Below are 22055 nucleotides of genomic sequence, written 5' to 3' on the forward strand. Positions count from 1 at the left end.
GTGATATGGTGTCGAACCCAGTTGATATGATGGTGTAGCCTTGACTCATCGGTGGTGGTCTCCCACCATGGGTGTCGAATCAAATGGGTTCGACGTCATATCTCAACCAAAATCTTAAAACTTTGGGTTCATGAGTCTTCCTACTTACATGCACTTTACTTAGTCTATTACCAACAATATATGTAAGACTCATCACACTTGAATACTCTAACAATCTCTCCTTTAAGTATAAAATTCAATATTGGTATTGTTTCCCCTTAACCTGAGTACCTTAGGCCAAGTATTTAGCCCATAACCAATCTTGAAATGAAAAAAACTTTTTTTTTTTGGTTAACTTTTCCCATATATATATATATATATATATATATATATATATATATATATATATATATATATAAGGGATAGATCTTTTGACTCCAGAGTAATATTTAAAAGTCTTACTCCTCATCCCAGCCCGTGATTTCTGTTTATCTAACGGTTATAATTTAATGAGTTACAACAATTAATTAATTATTAATTTCAAATAAATGATAACCGTTGGATGAACGTAAATCAAGGACTGAGATGAGGAGTAAGACTTTTAAATCTTACTCTGGAGTCAAATGATCCCTTTCCGTATATATATATATATATATATATATATATATATATATATATATATATATATATATATATATATATGGAGAGGGTTCTTTTGACTCCAGAATAAGACTTTTGAGTCTTACTCCCCATCTCAGCCGTTGATGGACAAAAATCAACGGTTGTCATTTATAGTATAATTAATAATTAATTAATTAATATAACTTCCTAAACTGTAACCGCTGGATGGACGAAAATCAACGGTTAGGATGAGGAATAAGATTTACAAGTCTTACTCTGGAGTCAAATGATTTGTCTCTTATCTATATATATATATATATATATATATATATATATATATATATATATATATATATATAATTGAATGATGTATCATAAGTTCGTTTATATAATTTAAAAAAATATCTTGCGAGTTAACTATGATGTGAATTTTACCACCTTGCGTGTAAGGGATATCAGACATGAATTTGATTTAGCAATCACGTGTTAGAAAAAAGAGGATAGCTTCTCAATCATCCCGATAATATTGAGTGAGTTAGACTTACTATATTGGGGAGTCATCCGCAATAGCGTAATTCGAATTTGATATCCAAATCAAGTTTACCTAGCTAGTACAATATCTTTGATATGGCTTACCATATGTTTCGTTATAAAAATTAAGGGAAATAGTTGTCTTATATCACATAAGACAACTATCTTATGTTGTACACTCATGAAATTTTGTGCTCATTTTTTCTCTTCATTTTTGATTTTTTTTTAATTGTGGGCCCCACAACTTTGCTTCACCCACATAAGATATCTATCTTATGTAACATAAGATTAATAACTCCCAAAAATTAAATAATCCTAAAACCAAAAATGAAAGAGATATAAGAATATCGAAAATAATTTACTAAAACTTAGTTGTAGTTTCTTAGTTTTGTTCTGTTATAGGACCTTGCCTCCTTCTTTATTACAAAAAAAAAAAAAAAAATTTACTAAAACAACCCAAACAAAATGATAGGTAAAATATCTAAGGTTATGTAAATAGGCGATTTCTCTCCAACACACAATTTTTCCTCCTAATTATTTTTGGGGGGAGCCCATGATACGGGTAGATTTGCCATAAAATGGGATAAGTTATAGACTTTATATAATAAGTGATCTCAAACACTACATCTCAACCAAAATCCTAATACACTTCAAAATAAGTCATTTTACTTATATGATCCTCATTTAGAATATTTCTAACCAATGTGAGACTTTACTATTCGCACTTAGATTATAACATTCTTTCAAGTGGAGTTTTCTTTAAGTATTTATGGAATTACAATAAGGCGTGGCTCCACTCATCAAGACTTTGCCTCCTTATCATGAGTTTGGAAGACTAACAAACCTGAACACTAATCACATCATCTCTAAATATGCGGCTCGCACATGGTCCAATCAACCATTGACTCTGATACCAATGTTGGGTAACAAGGGAGTGCATGGTACGAGGAAATCTACCATCAAATGAGTTAAGCTATAAAGTATAAACTCTCTATCACAAGTGGGCTTAGACACCACATCTAAACTCAAAACTATAAGATATTGGATTTATGAATCCTTGGTCCTCAGTTAGCACATTTCTAACTGATACTCAAACTTGAATTCCCAACAATGATATATTTGTGTTTAGGTGTTTTTGTGATTTTAACAATTTATAACTCAAGTTAGTAACTATCATAATTAGTTTCTCAAAAAAAAAAAAAAAGAAGTAAGTATCATAATCTTGATTGAGTCCTAAATTAATTATCAATTATTTAATATCAACTTTTTGTAAATTGACTTTCCAATGGATATGTTAATGGGATACTTGCCTGTTCTACTTTCTACTCATGATAAGTCTACATAATTTTTAGTGAACGTAACAATACTATTTGAGGTTAATCACCAACAACAACGACTTCGATTTATTACTTTAAGAACGCCTGAGAATATCTTGCACAATAAATGTAAAATGTTGTCGTTATTAAAAACAAGTGGCAAGTTACGGATGTTCCTATACGAGAGTTAGAATTTAATATATCCAGGTAAGAATATATTTGTTTATATTTAACAATAAAAAACTATAAAAACATTAAAAAAATAAAATATTAAAAATAATTAATAAGTTGACTTAAATTAATTGGCCTAGTTAATTTACTCCAAATTTTAAATATGTTTTTTAAATCAACCAATTCAACTTACAAGTTTAAATTATTAGGTAATTAAATACTGTATTAATAATTTTATATTATATTTTTTTAATGCACTAATTCATACAAGAGTTTATAAAACTTCAAAGGTGGATAATACACAAACTAACCTAACTCTGCTAAAAAAATTCATAATATTTAATTATTTATTAATAAAATGAGAGAGTAAGGATCAAATTCATGAGTTTCTAGCCTCCACACAAAGACTCTTGTATCATATAAAAAAACAAATTCAACCAAAAAATTAAAAATATTAGATAAAAGTCACTTTAATAATTTAATATTATATTTCTCAATATGATTAAGTTATAATTATGCAAATTTGTAATTACATTTTGAAGATCATGAACCATTGTGCATGCGGTGTAAAGGTTGTGGCATATATATTATTAACAAATTTAAAATCATACTATATATAGTAACTATACTAGTATACTTGTGAATGGTGATTTCTGAATGGTGAATGGTGATTTCTATTTTCTAGTTTACTACAAAGGGGAGGGTAAAAGAATGAGGTCAAGAGATAGTTATATTCCCCTTTTGGATGGCTTTTTGAGAAAAGTAACCTAAGATCCTCCATGACTTTACTTTATTTAGTTGGTCAGGGAGAGAGAGAGAGAGGAAAATGTTGAGCGCAATGCCAGCATCAAAGCCTTCATATCCGCTCAGACAGATTTATTTCAAACCATTTTCAAACGCACAGTGCTGATTTTCAGATCCAAGTTGGGATTCACAAGTATGTAGTACCAGCTACTATTATTATATTTTCTTTCCCATTGGTCATGGTGGGGCAAACCCAAATAACTAGATTATGAAAGACTAACAGCCATTATATTAAGGGAAATATTATTCTTATGCAACATAAGATAATACTCTTTTCTACATACTCATTGATTTCTGTGTAGTTTAATTTTAATTTTTTTATTTTTTATAAATGAGTGAACCCCACCCATAATTGTCTCTATGGTAGGAGAGAACTTCTTTCCTACAATATAAGATTAATAAAGCCGTTATATTAATACCTTTTGTTATATGGTAAATTTGTAACCACTATAACTACACTTCGTAATTTACAAACTGCTTGATCAGAGAAGAAGAAGTAACCCCCACCTTGCAGCAGAGCAATTGGTGTCAGAGATTGAAAATGACACTAGGTGGTACGGCCCCAGTCAAAAGAACACTAATCTTTGTAATTACCACTTTGTCTTTTTTGCTCATTTCATAACTTTCAATACAATTTAAGCAAGTTTGTAAGTGTTGGAAAATTTTATACATTATAATTAAATAAAAGCTATTTTAATACAAAATTATACATATCAGTAAATTAAAAATTGAGGCGATGCCAACAAATATACTAATCCGATTCCAGAAGCAGGTCTTCGAAATTAAAATTTTAAATTCCTTCTAAAGACGATATACTTGGAAACAACAAGTTTGGTTTAATTGATAACATGCAACAACATCAACAAAAAAAAAAGCTTTGAATTTTACTCTTAAGCTTATGATAAACCCTATTCTTAGAATAGAGTAATTTCACATTTCCTAAATTTTAAAAAGTTACACTATAATTTACACAGCTTCGTACTGTTACTTTAATTTCATGGTCCTTAATTGGGTCAGAAACGTGAATCCGATCTCTCTCGTTAATTTCTTGAGCAGCAGGAGACCCACCCTTCACCTCCTTTTTTCAGCAACAAAAAATTAATTAAGCATGTATATTAACGTAAACATACTTTTAATTCTTGAATATTCCTTCAAATTCTCTGCAAAACTACGGATAACCCTAACCCTATCAATCTACACCAAACATTCACATTCATAACATATATACACACAAGTATATAACGGGCTCAAAAGTTGAATGATTTGACCCTGCACTGCTTACGTTGCTTGCACATAATGTGGCACACAACACAATCCACTAATTATGTGTGTCCTATCCTCTGCTACTTAATACTATTACTATATGTCTGCTCTCTCTCTCTCTCTCTCTCTAGTCCCCACCTCCATGGTATCTGGTTCAGCACACTCAGATAAATATGGAGGTGTATTTGCATTATAATGAAAACTGTGTAAAGCAAAATCCAGTTCCATCATTGGTCTAAATGAAATTCTTCCTCTTAGCAGTTTCTCTGAAACCACTTTCTTTCTTTCTTTTTTTCTGGGATTTGTTATAGTGCTCAGTAAAAGATTTGTATAAATCTTTTACTCAGGCAAAGCTCTTGTTCATTATAGCTCTTCAACCCAGAGAAGCTAGGGTTTTTGTCCATTGGAATCAATTGCAAAGTTTGCAGATGTTCCCTTCCACTTACAACAGCTCTTCAGGCCCTTCTTCTTACTACCCTTGTTTCCCTTCATCTTCTTCATCATACCCTCCTTTTACTTACCTTAACCCTGAAAATGCTTCTGCAAATAACACCACCTTTCTTCATGATCCACTTTCTGTTCCATATTTACCCTCTCATCATGCTCCAATAATCCCAGAAACACTTACCAATTGGGCTGTTGCAGACTGTGCTGCTGCAATGCTCAAACATGATGTTAGTACTGGTTCACATTATGGGAATATTTCCAATTCTCTTAAAAAGAAACCTGCAAAGAAAGATAGGCACAGCAAGATTCACACATCTCAGGGTTTGAGGGACAGAAGGGTGAGATTGTCCATTGAGATCGCACGCAAGTTCTTTGATCTTCAAGACACCTTAGGGTTTGACAAAGCAAGCAACACCCTTGAGTGGCTCTTCACCAAATCCAAGAAAGCAATTAAGGAACTAATTCTTAGCAAGCACAGTAGCACTGGTTTTAACAATAGCTTCTCCTCCTCTTCAGATGGCGAAGTGGTTTCTATGATCAACCAAGACAACAGTGATACTACTCCAGAACTAGTAGATTCCAAAGAGAGGAATAAGATGAAGAGGGCACAGAAAGAACCTGCTTGTGTTCGAGCAAAGATGAAGGAAACAAGGGAAAAAGCAAGGGCAAGAGCAAGGGAAAGGACAAGTAACAAGATGTGCAACATTAACACAAGTGGTTCTGGGAAGGTACAAGACATGAAGAAAAAGTGCCCTGCAACTGAAAATCCTCAAATCCTGAACCAATTGATGAGGTCACCCATTCAAACTGAAGACACTGCCAGAGATGACTTCACCGTTATTGAGCAATCCATTGTGATCAAGAGAAAGTTGAAGCAATCTTTAATGTCTAATTCTCATCACCAAAACATTGTGATCCCTAAGGAACCAAGTTCTAACACAAGTGACTATCACTCCTTCCCCAATTTGTCTCCAAATTGGGATGCTAATGGTTCCAATGGCCGCTCCAACTTTTGTGCAATAGCCAGCATGAATCTATCTACAGGTATGTGTTTTTTTCTTTATGAACAAGAGAAAAAAAAATTCTTACTTGAAATCAATCACTTGCGATTTTAGTGGTATTTACAGATTTTAGTATTGATTTTTTAGGGCTTCAAATCATTGGAAAATCTTGGGAAGAGTGCAACAATCCCCGTCTATAGTAATATGTTAGTTTTTCAGCGTTATCTGATATCTGAATGAACTCTCTTGTGCTTTGACAAGGAATCATGGAGGCATCTTTATGTGTTTTTCCACCAGTAACCTTTTTCTGTCCTATATTCCATTTTGATATTTTTGCTCAAGATCAGCCAATTAAGGGCATGTGACAGTTGGCACAAACTATGCTGCGTGTATTATTTCAGTCCATTATTGAAAGTGTGGCTGACATTATATTAATTCCAATTTATATTTATAAATAAAATGTCCCCTCTAGCAGATTTCAATATTTATATAATTTGATAATATTCTATATTGACTAATATATTCCATGGTCAGAAACTTTTCCAGCATTATTGGTCATAAGAGGAGGAGGTACTGAAGAAAATTCAAGATCTTTGAGCTTTTGTTTGAGGTTGACCTATAGATGTTGGGCAAGCATTTGCGGATTTAGATTATTAATTAATTATCCTGTAAGAAATTTTTTATTTTGAAATTTTGCAAATTAACAAGAAATTCAGATAAAATGAATATCCATATGAAGAGACTTTTATATATATATATATGCATGAAACAAACAAGGAAGAGTGTAAATATGTCCACTTTAAAATTTCACAACAGATACAATAAAAATCACACAAGAATGTGAAAAGCCTAGAGTTATTTTGTACAAGTATTCAAGTCTTTTTTATTTCTTTCACAGGATGCTTTGCTTCATCTCAAACATTGTCTTTTGTTTTAACAGTATCAAGTTAACAACATCTGATCTTTCTTTTTGTTTCCCTATGAAGTAAGTTTAGTTATCTTTATCATTATGAATTTATATATACAAGATCTGATGGTATGGTGGAATATCCTAATTTGCAAAATGCACAGACTGACTGAAGAAATAGTGAAAGTGTAGCTATAATATAATTATTATGGAAGTGGGCATGATTTTTATTCCTTTGTATCAAAATATATTAGCATGTCAAGCCTTAATTCCTACATATACACATATGATAAAGCGTGTGAATCAATGTAAATGCATATAATTCATATGTCTTCATTTTATTGGCATGCTCTTTCACTCAAAAGGAAGAATCTTCATCTTTTACAGAGTCCATATATAATACTTATTTCCCATTGGAATTCTAAGACCTCTTCTATCTATTGTGAGAGAAAATCAGCAACTACATGTATGTATGTATATATATATATATATAGATAGATAGATAGATAGATAGATAATCACAAGGGAAAGAGTAAAGATGATCTTGTACATTAAAGGAACCTTCTCTATTTAAGTTTTCAATTGTTTTCATCTTTGCATATTATATAAGACTCGGGTGTATGATTTATCCCTTTTTATAATTATGTAATTTTTATTTTTCAATTGTAATTTTTTTTTAAATCTTGAAGGTGATATATATACTGAGTACTGATATGTTCTCTTTTTCTCCATCTAAGCAGACTGATATCTTCTTCTCATTCTATCTTTCTTTAAAATTTTCATCTGAGATCAGTTTTTTTTTATTTTCAACACACATTATTCCAAATCCAGTATATATAGTGTATGTATTTATTTATTATGCTACTATATTTTCTATTTAAATTTCAATTGTGTTAGGTTAGTTAATTAACAATATGAACTATATATTAACAATTATCAGGAGCAGTGCCACTAACAATGTGTTTCAAAGGACAATCTATTAAACTTGGTTAAAGGAAATGTTCCGAGAAATTCTACAAGATGCCATGAATGTGGTTATTCAACAACATCCCAATGATGCCGGATACATCAGGTTCTCGAGTACACTTGATGTATCTTCCTTTATTGGATGACTTACATGTAGTTGTAAACTATAGTTGTTGTGCAACTGTTTTAGCTTGCTTATATGGGGAGTTACATCTGCAACTAGTCTAGACCAATTTGAAATTGGTGGATGCTTGTTGTTTCTTCAATCCATTCCAAGCATTGCTCCACAAATATATCCACTATCTGATGATGAGATACAAGAAGGACTTGGCTAGCTATCTTCTTCTGAGCAGGTATATATAATGTAATAATATGGAAATTCCCACATTATAATATATATATGGAATAAGATATTCTACCTACCTTTTTTTAATGTCTACCTTGCTTACTTATTTCCAATATCGTTATATCAGAATCTCAACTAACCTTCACCCTTTCTCTCTCCTCTAAAGATCTTGATTCAATGGTGTTGGTAGACAGAAAAACAAGTAGGTATAATAACGTGTGTGTGTGTATAACACGACTCACAACAAGTCTTATTATGGAACTCACAATCCTAACTAAGTATGCATAATATGAACAACACAATATTGGTCCATATGTTTTTATTTAAGTTTGATATAGGAAAAGTTAAAATTGAGTGAGGGACAACTTGAATTTAGAAGTGGTATCAATAATCAGTATGAATAGAAAATCACTCAAGAGAGATGTTTTTTAGACACTTGCAATGAGAGAAGTTAAATAGACTAGAATATATATTGACGTTGGGATGGTAGGTTTAGTGAAAGAACTTATTAGGCCGTTTAAACTTTTAATATATACTATTTTAGGGATCTTGAACTGAATGAACCTACCTGCCAACACATGACGAAATCAACACACGGATTAAATATATATATATATATATATATAAACACGATTTAATCATGTAGAAGAACACAGAGCGGTACTCATGCATAATGTGTAGCACTTGGTGAAGAAGGTTCCTAAGCCCTTCGAGAAAGCAAAGCAGCAAAGCAACAATTCCAAAGTTCACTTTTGTTGGGTTAAGGCTAAAAGGATTGGCTTATATCCAACATTACAGGACCAATGGAAATGAAATATATATTTGAATCTCTCATTTCCTTCACTTTGTTTCTCGCAGACATTCATTTATTTCTTTTTCATTCAGATCCTGAAACTAAACCTTGAGACCTGACATCAACGAAGTTTAGTGATGGGACTCTACTTTACAACAAACACTCAGAGCTATCCTAAACTCAATCTTTTAAAAGAGGAAATCATCAGTACGTACAAGACGTATACCTAATTCTTTTCCTGAAGTGTTAACCTCATTATTGAGAAAAATCAACGAGATCTGTATGTGATAACTTCTTGAGGATCCATTTTCTTCTGTTTTCATATTTTCTCCCTATAGATTTTCACCATATTATCACTATTTCCTTGTCTTGGAAGCATTGAAGCTTTGGTACCCAGGAGTAAAGATGTTAAAAGTAGAAATTAATCGAGTTATGTTTTGGTTTTCTTCTAAAATTTATTTACGTTTCTGATATGATGTTCTTTTAGCAACATATCAAAGCCTTTAATATTTAAATTTTTATATGGTTGAGAAGGCTTCTAATCCATGTTAACAAGCCTACAACCCCAAAAGTTTAGTCTTTTATATCTCCAACAACAAAAACTAATACAAAAGTAGAAGAGACTAATAATGTAAATATACATACGGAACTAACTATAAAAACAAGATGTCTTATCAACTACAAGAAGGGAGAACAATCACACCATTCATTTTCTTGTGAGAAAAATCATATGCTGAGAATAGATCCTTGTTTGGTTTTGAGCAACACTTTGATCATTCTTTTAATTAAATCAGTTGAGTTAGCGCTCTTCTTAGTTAAATGTGCTATAGCTTATTAGGAAGAAAAAGATAGGTACTTGCCTAGCTTTCAGGAGAGGAAATTTGATAGGGTCAGGGTCAGGGTCAGGGGTGCATGGTTGGTCCTCAACCTTGGCTCGTTCCTTTTGGTCTTCCATTCTTGTTATGATGCCCTTGCTTCCTTCCCAGCTTCCAAATATATAATTCTATTGCCTGTATGCATGTGCATCACTCCAATATAAGAGTAAAGTTAATTAGTTATGAGTTATCTGGAAGGGTTCTGTTCACCACCACGCTAGAAGTATGTAGAATATGAGTTGTAATCTCATGAAAAGTGGAATCATAATCGTCAAAGGGCGAAAAAAATTTGTGGTTGAGAAAGGTTACGTGGAGCAATTTTCTAAATGGTGGTCAAAGATGGTTGGAGAACTTATGGTTCAATAAGTAAACATAATCAAATTGAAAAGTATAAGGATCAATATGGGAGCAAACAAATTCGTGCTGAATATATATATATATATATATATATATATATATATATATATATATATATATATATATCATCTGATGAATAATCAAAAATTACTTCAAGGGACTAGTCAACCAGAAAAGAAAAGAAATTATGAAAAAATGTATTATGGAGAATATGAGAATATACCATATAAACATGGTTATGCAAAAAATAAAAATGGTGACACTCATAATATTTATGTGTCTATGACATAACACAATGCAACATTATATTCATAAAACCATATATATATATGGCTGTATTTTTCTTATGTTGTAGGAGAGAAGTTATTTTATGTTGTGAAATAAATTAAGTGGGGTGCATCAATTTTTAAAAGAAAAAGAAAAAAGGAAAAAAAATTGAGGCACATTTTTTTATATGAGTGTAACATGAGAGATAAAACTTATATAACATTAGAGTATAATTTTCCATATATATACATATAAGGAGGGTTCTTTTGACTTCAGAGTAAGACTTTTAAGTCTTACTCCTCATCTTAGCCGTTGATGGACGGAAATCAACGGTTGTCATTTGTAATGTAATTAATAATTAATTAATTAATATGATTTCCTAAACTATAACTGTTGGATGGATAAAAATCAAGGGCTGAGATAAGGAGTAAGACTTATAAGTCTTACTCTAGAGTCAAATGATCTCTCTCCGTATATATATAGCCAAAATGACTTGTAATGTGACTGCACCTAAGGATTAGTGGAGTTACCTATGTATTACGGGTAATACATGATACATTTCCTCTATTTTTCAGAAATTTAACTATGTACTACAGGTAGTACATAAAGTAACTACACCAATTCTTAGGTGCAGTCATAGTACATCCGACAAACTAATATATATATATATATATATATATATATATATATATATATATATATGTATGTGTGTGTTAGGTTATTCTATCTACTACTTTTATTTTTCCTACCTTTACCTTCACCTCTCAACACAGTTAGATTATAATCTCATCCAACAGTGGAGATTTGCGAGATAAAATAAACTATTTTATCCCTTTGTTTCCCCTTATTGCCTCTCACCATTTCTCTCTCCTCCCACCCTTTCTCTTTATCAACGAAAACAAAGATAGAGAAGCAGATAAGATCGAAATCCCTTGTGAGTTTGAATATTTTTTGTTCACTCTATTTGTTATGACTCTTGTAAAATAGTTTTGTTGAACGTGGTTGATGCCCAAGATGCCAATAGTATGGCCGTGATTCGAATACCAAATCCCTAGCTTTCTCTCTCTTCAATGGCGCTTTAGCAACTAAAATTGTACGAATTTTAGTCGTTTCAGCAATTGTTAGAAATATTCAAGTGTAAGTAATAATGAAACATGATCCAAGTGAGGACCATATAAATGCAAAAGACCTATAAACCTACAACCTTAAGTTTTGAGTTGAGATGTGGTGTCAGTCAACTTATTGTGGTTTATCATTTGGTCTATTGTGGAGGTATAATAGCCCTCACTAGTAGTTGTGGATTTAATGTTGAAGAATAATTAGAAGTAAAAGAAATAAAGTTCTTTGGTGAAAAAGGAGTTAAAATGACAGTTAATAGATAAAAATGCGGGTAAATAAAGTTATCCGAAAAGTGAAAGTAAAGTTAAAAATATGATTAGAAAAATATTCTAGTCCATTGGGTAAAGTTTGGTAATGACTGGAGGTGTGTAGTTAGATAAACATTTATCCAGTTGAATTTAACTTGACCTATATAAGTGAAATTTCTAAAAAACTTACGATTCATTCTTATTTCTCCTCGCGGACGACAGTGGCGGAGAGAAGGAAAATGGAAGTTTGAAATCAAATCTTCCAAGGATCATAACTTGAGCTAGAGACCTCCAAATCACTCCGTTCCAAAGCCAAACTTGTGAGAATTTCGAGAGGAATCCATTGGTACTAGTATTTCTGGGTGGGTTTCACTATAAAGAGAGATCTTCCTCATCTAAGATTTTGGATTTCATGGATAATGGGGATTTTGATGGAGCTTGAAGCCATGGGAGCTTGAAGTAAGCCTTCCATTTCGTTCTAGGTAAGTTTATGTTGAGAAATCCAGGTTTTCTTTGAGTTTTGAGGAAGATTGAATTTAAGTTTTAATTTAGAAAGTTTTGTTTGATTGAGCATGTTAAAGCTTGATTGAGGCTTGGCTTATGTTGAGAAAAGTGTTCAGATGAAGATTTTAACAGTGAAAATGTATTTGGAAAAATTGAGATACTGTATTTTTGAATAGTGACATATATGAATAGTACCGTATACGTGAATAATGACGTATACATGAATAGTACCGTAGAGATGAACAATACCATATGTATGAATAGTTAAGAAATATTTGATAAGTAAAAGATGAAATCAATAAATGGTGTGTCTGGTTAACTTCTTGACTTTGAACCATTTTATTGATATTTGTATGGATTCCCTATTCTAGGTGCGCCTAAGAGTCTTGTTGAGGATCCTATATCAGAGGAGGCTTGGTAACTCGATTGTTGGGTAGGCCATCTATACAGCTTTGAGAGGTAAGCTCTATGTTTATGGGGTTCGCTCCTACTTTGTGTTTCGCCATAGTGTACGGACTGTGGTCAGGTTGCATGATATGTATGAGATATTTGATATAGAAGCATTCATATAGAGTTATATGATGATGTGATATGATATGTTTTGATGTGTTAAATTTGATATGTTTTGATGTGTTTAATTTGATATGTTTTAATGTGTTTACTTTGATATCTTTTAATGTGTTTACTTTGATATGTTTCAATATGATTTCTGTAATGATTTATGGACATTGATTTGTTTATGCACTGATATCCGCTTAGGGACCTCCCTTGGGACTGACTGTGTATATATCTGTTATATGTTGAGTTTCGCTTGGGGTCCTCCCTTGGGATTGATTGTGTACACTCTGTTATGTGATGATCTTTGGCCATTGATCCTATGTGCACTGATGTCTGTTTGGGGTCATCCCTCAGGACTGATAGTGTACATCTCTGATATGTTTTTGGTTCCGCTTGGGGTCTTCCCTTGGGAACATGTAGGTTGGTTTCTGCTTGGGGTCATCCCTTGGGAATGACTACGTACATCTCTGATATGATATGCTTTGTTCTGATGTGATTATTGTGATGATTTTTGTATATGATATTTGTTACGTGCGTTGATTTCCGCTTGGGGTCATCCCCTTGGGAATGACTGCATACGTCTCTGATAAGATTTGTGTATATGCTTTGTTTAGTAATGATATGTTATACGAGATATGTTCAGTATAGTATGATATATGATGTTTTTGTATATTATGTATCTGACTGTCATGCAGGAAGTGAGCCCAGGGTATGGAGAGTTCTCTATAAACCTGGAGCTTACTAGAGATTTGTCTCTAACCCTGTTTGGGGATATGATTTCAGGAACACAGTTAATTAAAGAGCCCTCATGGGACAAGGACACTACCCGTGGCTAGAGGTACTAGTATGAGGATATGGAGTTCTGGGTAACCGGAGTTTACTATTTATTATAAATGTTATTTTTGGAGAACATGTACTGTTGTATAGTGTTCTATTCATTTAGTGATCATGATGTCTGATCCTTTATTTTATATATGGCTTGTATATATTTTGTACATATCTTTCAGTTGGATGCATGTACATTTGAGTATTCAGGCATGTTGATATGATGATGTAGTATTCCGTTTATGTTTATGTGTTGGATTGCATGCTGTTAGACATAGTGGCACGAAGCCAAGTTATGCATGCGCCCATGGATGGGTATATGATCCTATATGGATATCTGGTATGTCTGAAAGCATATACTGTATAAATTGTCTATCAGGGTACCTTGAGAGTGGGATTTGCAAATCCCTAGTTGTCCGATTTACAGAGGTTATTCTGTCCGATTTTCTTCTCCGTCAAATAAGAATTAAATTAGAAGAAGTATGTAATGTGATATGTCATGTGACAAAGGATTAAAGAAAAACAAAAAGTTAGCCCGAATTTTCGTAAGTTAAGTCTCCCGCTGTTTCTGTTTGTATCATATGTATGTTAATTGAACCGGCTCGAGATGAGGATGTTACAGGAGGAATCTTTTGCAAAAGGTCTTGGGTTCCCCCATACCATTCTCAACAGTGGTATCAGAGCAACCGCTGTGGTTGGGCCGAGTATATGTAGATGGTGAAGTACTTGAAGAAGCCTCCGCAGAAGGCTAGTGTGACCATATTATTTGAAGAGAAAATACTTCTACAAAAGTTGCCCTTAAGGGGGAGTATGATGTTGGGTCTTATGCTTGAGAAGAGGATGTTAGAAATATTCAAGTGTAAGTAGTAATGAACTCCCACGTCGGTTAAACATGAATCAAGTGATGACCATATAAGTGCAAAAGACCCCTAAACCTACAGCCTTAAGATTTTGGGTTGAGATGTGGTGTCGACCCACTTATTGTGGTTTGTCATTTGGTCTATTGGTGGAGGAATCTTTTGCAAAGGGTTTTGGGCTCCGCAATACCATTCTCAACAACAATAGTATGACTTAGAAAGGGCCAAATAAATTTTTATTGAAAACAATTCTTGCATTTTGCTAACAACAAAGGTTTATTTCAGAAGTTCTAGTAACAAACATAAAACTTGTTGTGAGAAAGGGTGGTAGGCACTAAAGGTGAAGATTGATTGTGATTCTAACTTAAGGATATTGGAGATAAGTATGTAGAGTAGACATAAAAAAAAGACAGACACAATATTCTATCCGATTAATTAGAAAAATCATTTCAAAGAGTAATACTTCTCTACCAGCTGAATATTAAGAAAACATAAGAAAAAAGAAATTTAAATATATTTGTAATTCCTATTAATAATACTTAAGTTAAAAATAAGTGTTATGCATAGAAATAAAAATATATTAAAAAACAACATTTCAGATAATCATAGCTCACCCAGATGGCAGTGACCTTTTTACATGGCTCGCTTCCAAATTGTCTCCTCATTCTATCATCAAAATGTCGATATCTTCAAACTGAAAAGTTGCAAAAGAGAATATATATATTTTTATATATATGTGTGTGTGTAGTTTAGCAGTGGCCGTAAGACGAAACCATAATAATAACAAGTATATATATTTCAATACCATCAACTACCATAACACAAAGATGCTAGTTCTAAAATATAAATATATAAAACAAAAAACTAATTTCTACTTTAACTATATATAATGTTCCTCTCTTACGTTTTAAATTTCAATAAAATCTTTATTTGAACTTTTTAATTAGTGTTCCTTCCCCCCCCCCCCCCCCCCCCCCCCCCCTCCCTTTTTGCTGAACAGGTTCAAAGCTTTCAGATGATGAAATAAAAAAGAAATGAAAAGACTCATATATTGAGGAGGGGGGGGGGGGGACTGAATAACAATCCTCTCATAATTAACTTTGGTTCCTCTGTCATGTCACGAAATACTGAAATAACATTTTGATTTCATCCATTAACACTGCATACATGAGAAAAAAGAGAGAGTTTGAAGTTGCCAAATTCCCAAAGAAAAGTACCCTGGTAGACCCACATCCATACATAGAATACACGGTGAAAAATAACACGTACAATGCAACAAACAGTGAGGTAGTGTCTAGCTTGAGCGATTAAGACTTCACATGAAACAATGAAAGAAGCTCAAGTTCATAAACACTCAGAGAGACACACACACACACACACACAAATATTGAAAGATAAAGATACTGAAGTTATATATATATATATATAGTTACCTCCAAGAAGAACTTTCTTGAACATGAGCAGCATAATGTTCAGTATGAAAGCTGCAATAGTACGTAAATATATATATAACCTCAAGCGAACAAACTACTCGCAAGAACAGTTGAAAAGCACAGTGATAATAACCTTGAGAGATGAGAATAAGAGTTAGAACGAGAGATCTGACACCAAATGCTACTAGTTTAGTTACTGTACGATAGTTCAATAGGGGAAAGAAAAGGGTTTCGATTCGATCCACACGTATCATCTTTGTAAATGACATAAAATCTGTATTCTTAACCCGCTCTACACTTCAAAATAATCTCATATATAGCCAGTTCAAAAAGTCAAAGTCTGTGAAAATATCGAAAAGAGCTTATTTGTTTCAAAGAATTAATTAGGATATGTTTAAAAAAAAATGAAATAGAAAGAGAGATCTGAGCTAAGCTAGGGAGAGATAAATTAAGAGGGTACAACATATAGCAAATGAGGATGCATACTATATGCTCAAGTGTTCGATTATTAATTACTGCACTTGTTGGAAAAAGTCACTTCCTTAGGTTCTGGCATGCATTCTGCAATATTTAGAAAAGTGACTGTTTGAGAGAGACTGCAAAAAAGATCACCCTTGACGATTTGATTTGGGTTGGATGTAGTTTTTGCAATTTACTACCCAATTCAGAAAGAGATTGAGAGAGAAAGATCATCATGAGTGCATGGCAATTGGCATGCAGATCCACCGTGCAGTACGTCTTATCTCTGGGCCTTTTGCAACAAACAAATAAAAAATATAAATATTTACTGCAAAGCTAATGAGCAGAGCTATAATGAACCCAATATTATATTGTGGAGAAATCAAGTTCTTAATTAAATCAATCTGACAAAAGTGTCCTTGATCAGAAAATTCGAAATTGGTACGGTTTCATTTCATATATATATATATATACAGAGCAGTGTCTCATTGGTATATGTAAGCTAGCTGTTGTTCATGACCCATCCCTGTCTTCAGCTATCTTTTAATTTTGTGTCTCTTCCACATGAAGAATATTGTCATGCATACCTAGCTATACCCACTTTATCATTTTTTACCTAATTCACCAGCTACCTTACCAGCCACATGTTGCTTTTTAGAGTCTACGCACTAATTTGTTTTGCAATTAACACTTTCTAATTTGTTTCATGATCAACTATGCATAACAAGTGCATGCTTGCTTGCCCAATTCCTTTTACTTTGAAAAAAAGTTTATAACTAAAATGCTTGATTTTTTTTTTAAATGACTTTTATATATAACTACCAAGAATGTGGATCAAATGCTAAGTGTTGATCACAAATTTGAATAAATAAAATTTAAAATTTAGTAGGAATAACTTTGTCGTTCTCGTATCAAATAATTGACAAATCATTGAAAAAATTAGAAAAAAGTGAAATGAATGTTATTAAGTGGCGAGTGTATATTCTTGTCTTGAACTTCTGCTATTGATTTCAAATCCTCAAAATATTGTGCAAGCATGACTTGATGAGAGACTAACTAGCAGAGAATAATATAGTGCTTGCATGTATACTTCAATCCTCATATGCAGTATTTGGATTTGGATTTTAATGGTCAAAGATTGATGGAGTTACATGACTCACAAAAATTCTTCTCCTAATCAAAGATAGAGTCTTGTAGAGTTTTACTTAATTACCACTATAATCTAAAAAGGCAACCTACTTGTCAATATGTTCATTTTATTATCAATTTTAACTTTTCTTTTGTTAAATATCGCGACCCCAAATATATTTATTGTAATTCGTATGTAAAGCACACAGCGAAAACCGGAATAATTTTTAAGGTTCGGGGCACCTAAAACTCGAAATTGTCTTTTACAAGAACATTTTTTTCTTTTTCTTTTTATTCTTGTTATTTTTTCCCTTTCCCTTTTTACTTTCTCTATTTTCACAAAAAAACCACCTAATTAATGGGAGTTATGGAACATAAAAAATGCTCTCCAATGAAAACTAAATTATATAATTAATTAAATAAGAAAATATACATGACTTTTATATACGCTAAACTACTATATATATATATATATATATATATATATATATATATATATATAGAAACACAATACTAGAGCAAAGATATAGCTTGGGTTCGGCTAATAAATGCAAATGATCACATATGATATATATAATATTCTTTGACTGCCAATGAAACGATTTTGACCGTCCCCTGCGTACCCTTAAAATGTAGGAATATCAACCCTAGCCATGTAGAGGATATCATAAAAATCCCCTTTAACATTATTAGCAAAGCCAAAGTTTGACCAAAAGGACTCGTCTTTTGACGGTTTTGATTGGACTCCCTTAAGAAGAATTAAAACCGTAAAAAAGCAACCCTTTCGTCTCAATCATGACTGAACCATAAAGAAGACTGTAGTTTGTCAATACATACTGTACACTTTTATATACTGAAATATAATTCGAGGATTTAAACTTTCTATAATAAACTATATAAGGTATTGAACTAGCCAAGGCATTTCTAATATAGCCATGTTGCAACCAATAAAGTCCGGCGTAGTTAGTAAATAATTTGATCTCATACACATATTAACATAAATTTAATTCTTGATTATGTTTATGAATTTTTTTTATTAATAGAGGTAAAATTCACTTCAGTGATCTTTACGCTTTGAAAGAATTAGTTTTCAATTGTCCTACCGAAAAAATACAAAAGATACCTTAAGAAAATTCAAAAATAAAATAAAAAATACAGCCCTATTCCGAAAAATAAGTCCTACCTGTTCCGAAAACTTACAAAAGAAAGCCTAAATTTTTTTTTGTGTGGGAAACTTCTTTTAAGATGTGTACTTGCTGGGGAGGGCTATACTATATGTTACATGTCCTAGCAGTAGTGTTATTCTGCCCAAGATGTTTCGTGTTTTATTCCTTTCCTCTAGTGAGTGTACTACCAAATTATATCCCTTGTAATTGCGTTTCAATCTGATTGTAAAGGGCTGATTACATCCTTTGTTTTTTAATAATATATTGAAAATTTGAAAGTACGAACATGTGACAGTGAAAGAGAAATGGCTGGCAGATTAAAGATCAAACAAACCAGAAATCGTGATTGGGAACTAATTATTGCCCACCAGTGATATTATGTACGTTAAGAAAAAAAAAACTTAATATTGAATTTATATTTAAAATTAGTAAGTAAAATTATATTTATTATTAAATTTTTTCAGTTCAAGATCACGATGCACTTTAAAATAAATTAAGAATGTATATGTTTTTATTTGTTTACTTTAAAGACAAATTAACTTAAAAAATATTGGAGTATTCAAGTATGATAAGTCCACGTTGGTTGATAATGGGCTAAGTGAAATATATATAAGTGGAGGGACCCATGAACCCAATGTCTTAAGATTTTTGGGTTGAGATGTGGTGTCAGACCCACTTGATGTATTTGATCCACTTAGCTCATTGGTGGTGGTCCCTCACCACGGGCTTTCCTTGGACCATCCTGACTCTGATATCAGAGCCGGATTGTGCTCAAGATAGCCTGGTTATTGGCTGGGAGGCGGGTTGAGTACTTAGGCCCTGGGGTACTCGGTTGAGGCTGGTGATTGACTGGGAGGCGGATTGAGTACTTGGGCCCTGGGGTACTCGGTTGAGGCTGGTGATTGACTGGGAGGCGGGTTAAGTACTTAGGTCCTATGGTACTCGGTTGAGGGGAAGCATATTAATGTTGGGTTTCACACTTGAGGGGAAAATTGTTGAGATATTCAAGTGTGATGAGTCCCACATTGATTGGTAATGGCTAAGAGAAGAGTATATAAGTGGAAGGACTCATGAACCCAATGCCTTAAGATTTTGGGTTGAGATGTGGTGTCGGACCCATTTGCTATGACTAGTTTAGCTTAGCCCTTGGTGGTGGTCCCCCCCACGGGCTTCCCTTGGATCCGCCTGACAGTGGTATCAAAGGCGAGTTGGGCTCGAGCTAGCCTGGTAATTGGCTAGGAGGCGAGTTGAATACTTGGGTCCTGTGATACTCGGTTAAGGTGTAGCACCCATGTCCAATGCCTTAAGATTTTGAGTTAAGATATAGTAACCCACTTGGTGTATTTGATCCACTTAGCCCATCGGTGGTGATCCTCCGTCACGGACTTTTCTTGAACCTGCCTGACAAAAAAAATAATCTTGTTTTTTTTTTTTTTTTGGTAAGCAAATCTTATTCTTATATTATAGTATACAAATACAATTATTTTCTTTTCTTTTTATATATGTATATATATATCATTTCTGTATATATAATCTTCTGGGTTGCTTATCATCGGGAAGCCACAAATGCTCATGATATAGGCTGCGCATGACAATCATTCTATCTTTTGGCACTGTTTCTGAAACGAAATGGTTCTTTTCTATTTCTGTGCCTTGAAACAATTCTGAGAATCAGAATTACGTTTGTTAACATATTTTATTTTTGTTCTGAGAATCATAATTACGTTTGATAACACATTTTTTCCTTTTCCTTTTTCTTTCTATCTTCGTCTTCTTCTTTATTTTTTTATTTTTTTCCCGTTTTTGAATTTCCAAAATGTTACTCACATGAACTATTTGTTGTACAGAAACTTCACTATAATTGGTTTACAGAAGTTTTCTGAGTTACAAATAAAATGGTTGTTTAAATTTTTTCTAGAATGGATTTAAAATTTGTGAGCTATAAAAAATAAAAATCCTACGAAGATAGACAGTACTTTTCCAGATCCAAGGTCGAGCTATAAAATAATTCACTATATTAAATTATTTTTATTTCAACGGACTGCACTATAATAAGATGAATAAATTTGTTTCACGTGTAATCCTTTAAGAGCCCTAACCCCAATTTCAAAAATTCAAAAATTTGCAACTTCTGTGTGAAGGGAGGGATTTGTCGTCTGATGATATAGTTGAAAGCAATGATGGTTCGGTGTTGGTGTGTGAGTAGGTACGGAGTCGTGAGAGTGTGAGAGAAAATTGATTCTCTTTTTGTGCCCAGGAACAAAGAATCAGAAATTTTTTAATTCTTTTTTTTTGTTCCCCAGCACACAAAAAGACCGGTTCATCCTGGGAACAAAAAAATAAAATGGCTTTATCAAACACAATTCTCATCCATTTTTGTTACTAAGAACAAAAATTAGAAAAAAAAAACTCATTCCAGGAAGATTGTTATGCACACCCATAGTGACAAATAAGTTTGGGATTTTCATCTGCAAACATTTTATGTACCATGATATAATAACATGTACTTATTAATTAATAAATCAACAAATTTTTTTTCAAAGAAAATAAAGATACAACTAGTGCAATAACCAATTGTTATATTTTATTAATTAATAATGCATTATTACCTAGATTTCAAACAAAGAAGTAAGTGAGATAAACCATATTTATGTTAAAAGAATAAAAGTCATATCTCCGTTGTAGTCTAGTTGGTCAGGATATTCGGCTCTCACCCGAAAGACCCGGGTTCAAGTCCCGGCAACGGAAAACTCTTTTGTGATTTTATCAAATTTTTCCTGCAACTTTAATGTTTATAAGTATGCTTGGTCATTCTTATAAAGAGAAATCCATTTGTCATAAAAAAAAAGGTTGTCATTTTAAGAAAGGATACGATTAATTTATTGAATAATGTATTTTTTTTATTTTTTGAATATCATATAATTTATTTTTTTCTTAACATAATGATGATTAATTTGTCATATAACATGAGATTTATATTTTTCTTAATATAACAATTATTCCTTCAATTTGTATGTAATTTTTTTTAGAATAAATATAAGATTCATCATTAATTAAGTTATAACATGATAAAATACTTCTCATATAATATAATATGAGAAGATGAAAGTCCTA

General features: G+C 32.5%; 1 protein-coding gene, 1 long non-coding RNA gene and 1 other non-coding gene across 3 annotated transcripts; all 3 read left to right on the forward strand.

Moving 5' to 3' along the window:
* Positions 1-4535: 4535 nt before the first annotated feature.
* LOC133310149 (transcription factor CYCLOIDEA-like) lies at positions 4536-8306 on the forward strand. The gene is made up of 2 exons (XM_061511043.1): positions 4536-6176; positions 6281-8306. The coding sequence occupies exons 1-2, from the start codon at positions 5114-5116 to the stop codon at positions 6331-6333; spliced, it is 1116 nt and encodes a 371-aa protein (XP_061367027.1). The 5' UTR covers positions 4536-5113; the 3' UTR covers positions 6334-8306.
* Positions 8307-12251: 3945 nt separating this feature from the next.
* Positions 12252-14071, forward strand: LOC133310147 (uncharacterized). Its single transcript, XR_009751407.1, has 3 exons — positions 12252-12493; positions 12887-12974; positions 13857-14071. It is a non-coding gene; the product is annotated as an uncharacterized LOC133310147 (long non-coding RNA).
* Positions 14072-21616: 7545 nt separating this feature from the next.
* Positions 21617-21689, forward strand: TRNAE-CUC (transfer RNA glutamic acid (anticodon CUC)). The gene has a single exon. It is a non-coding gene; the product is annotated as a tRNA-Glu (tRNA).
* Positions 21690-22055: the final 366 nt, after the last annotated feature.

Source organism: Gastrolobium bilobum, unplaced genomic scaffold (assembly GCF_033153095.1).
Source record: "Gastrolobium bilobum isolate Gb01-03AN ecotype WA unplaced genomic scaffold, APGP_CSIRO_Gbil_v1 utg24462, whole genome shotgun sequence".
NCBI lineage: Eukaryota > Viridiplantae > Streptophyta > Magnoliopsida > Fabales > Fabaceae > Gastrolobium > Gastrolobium bilobum.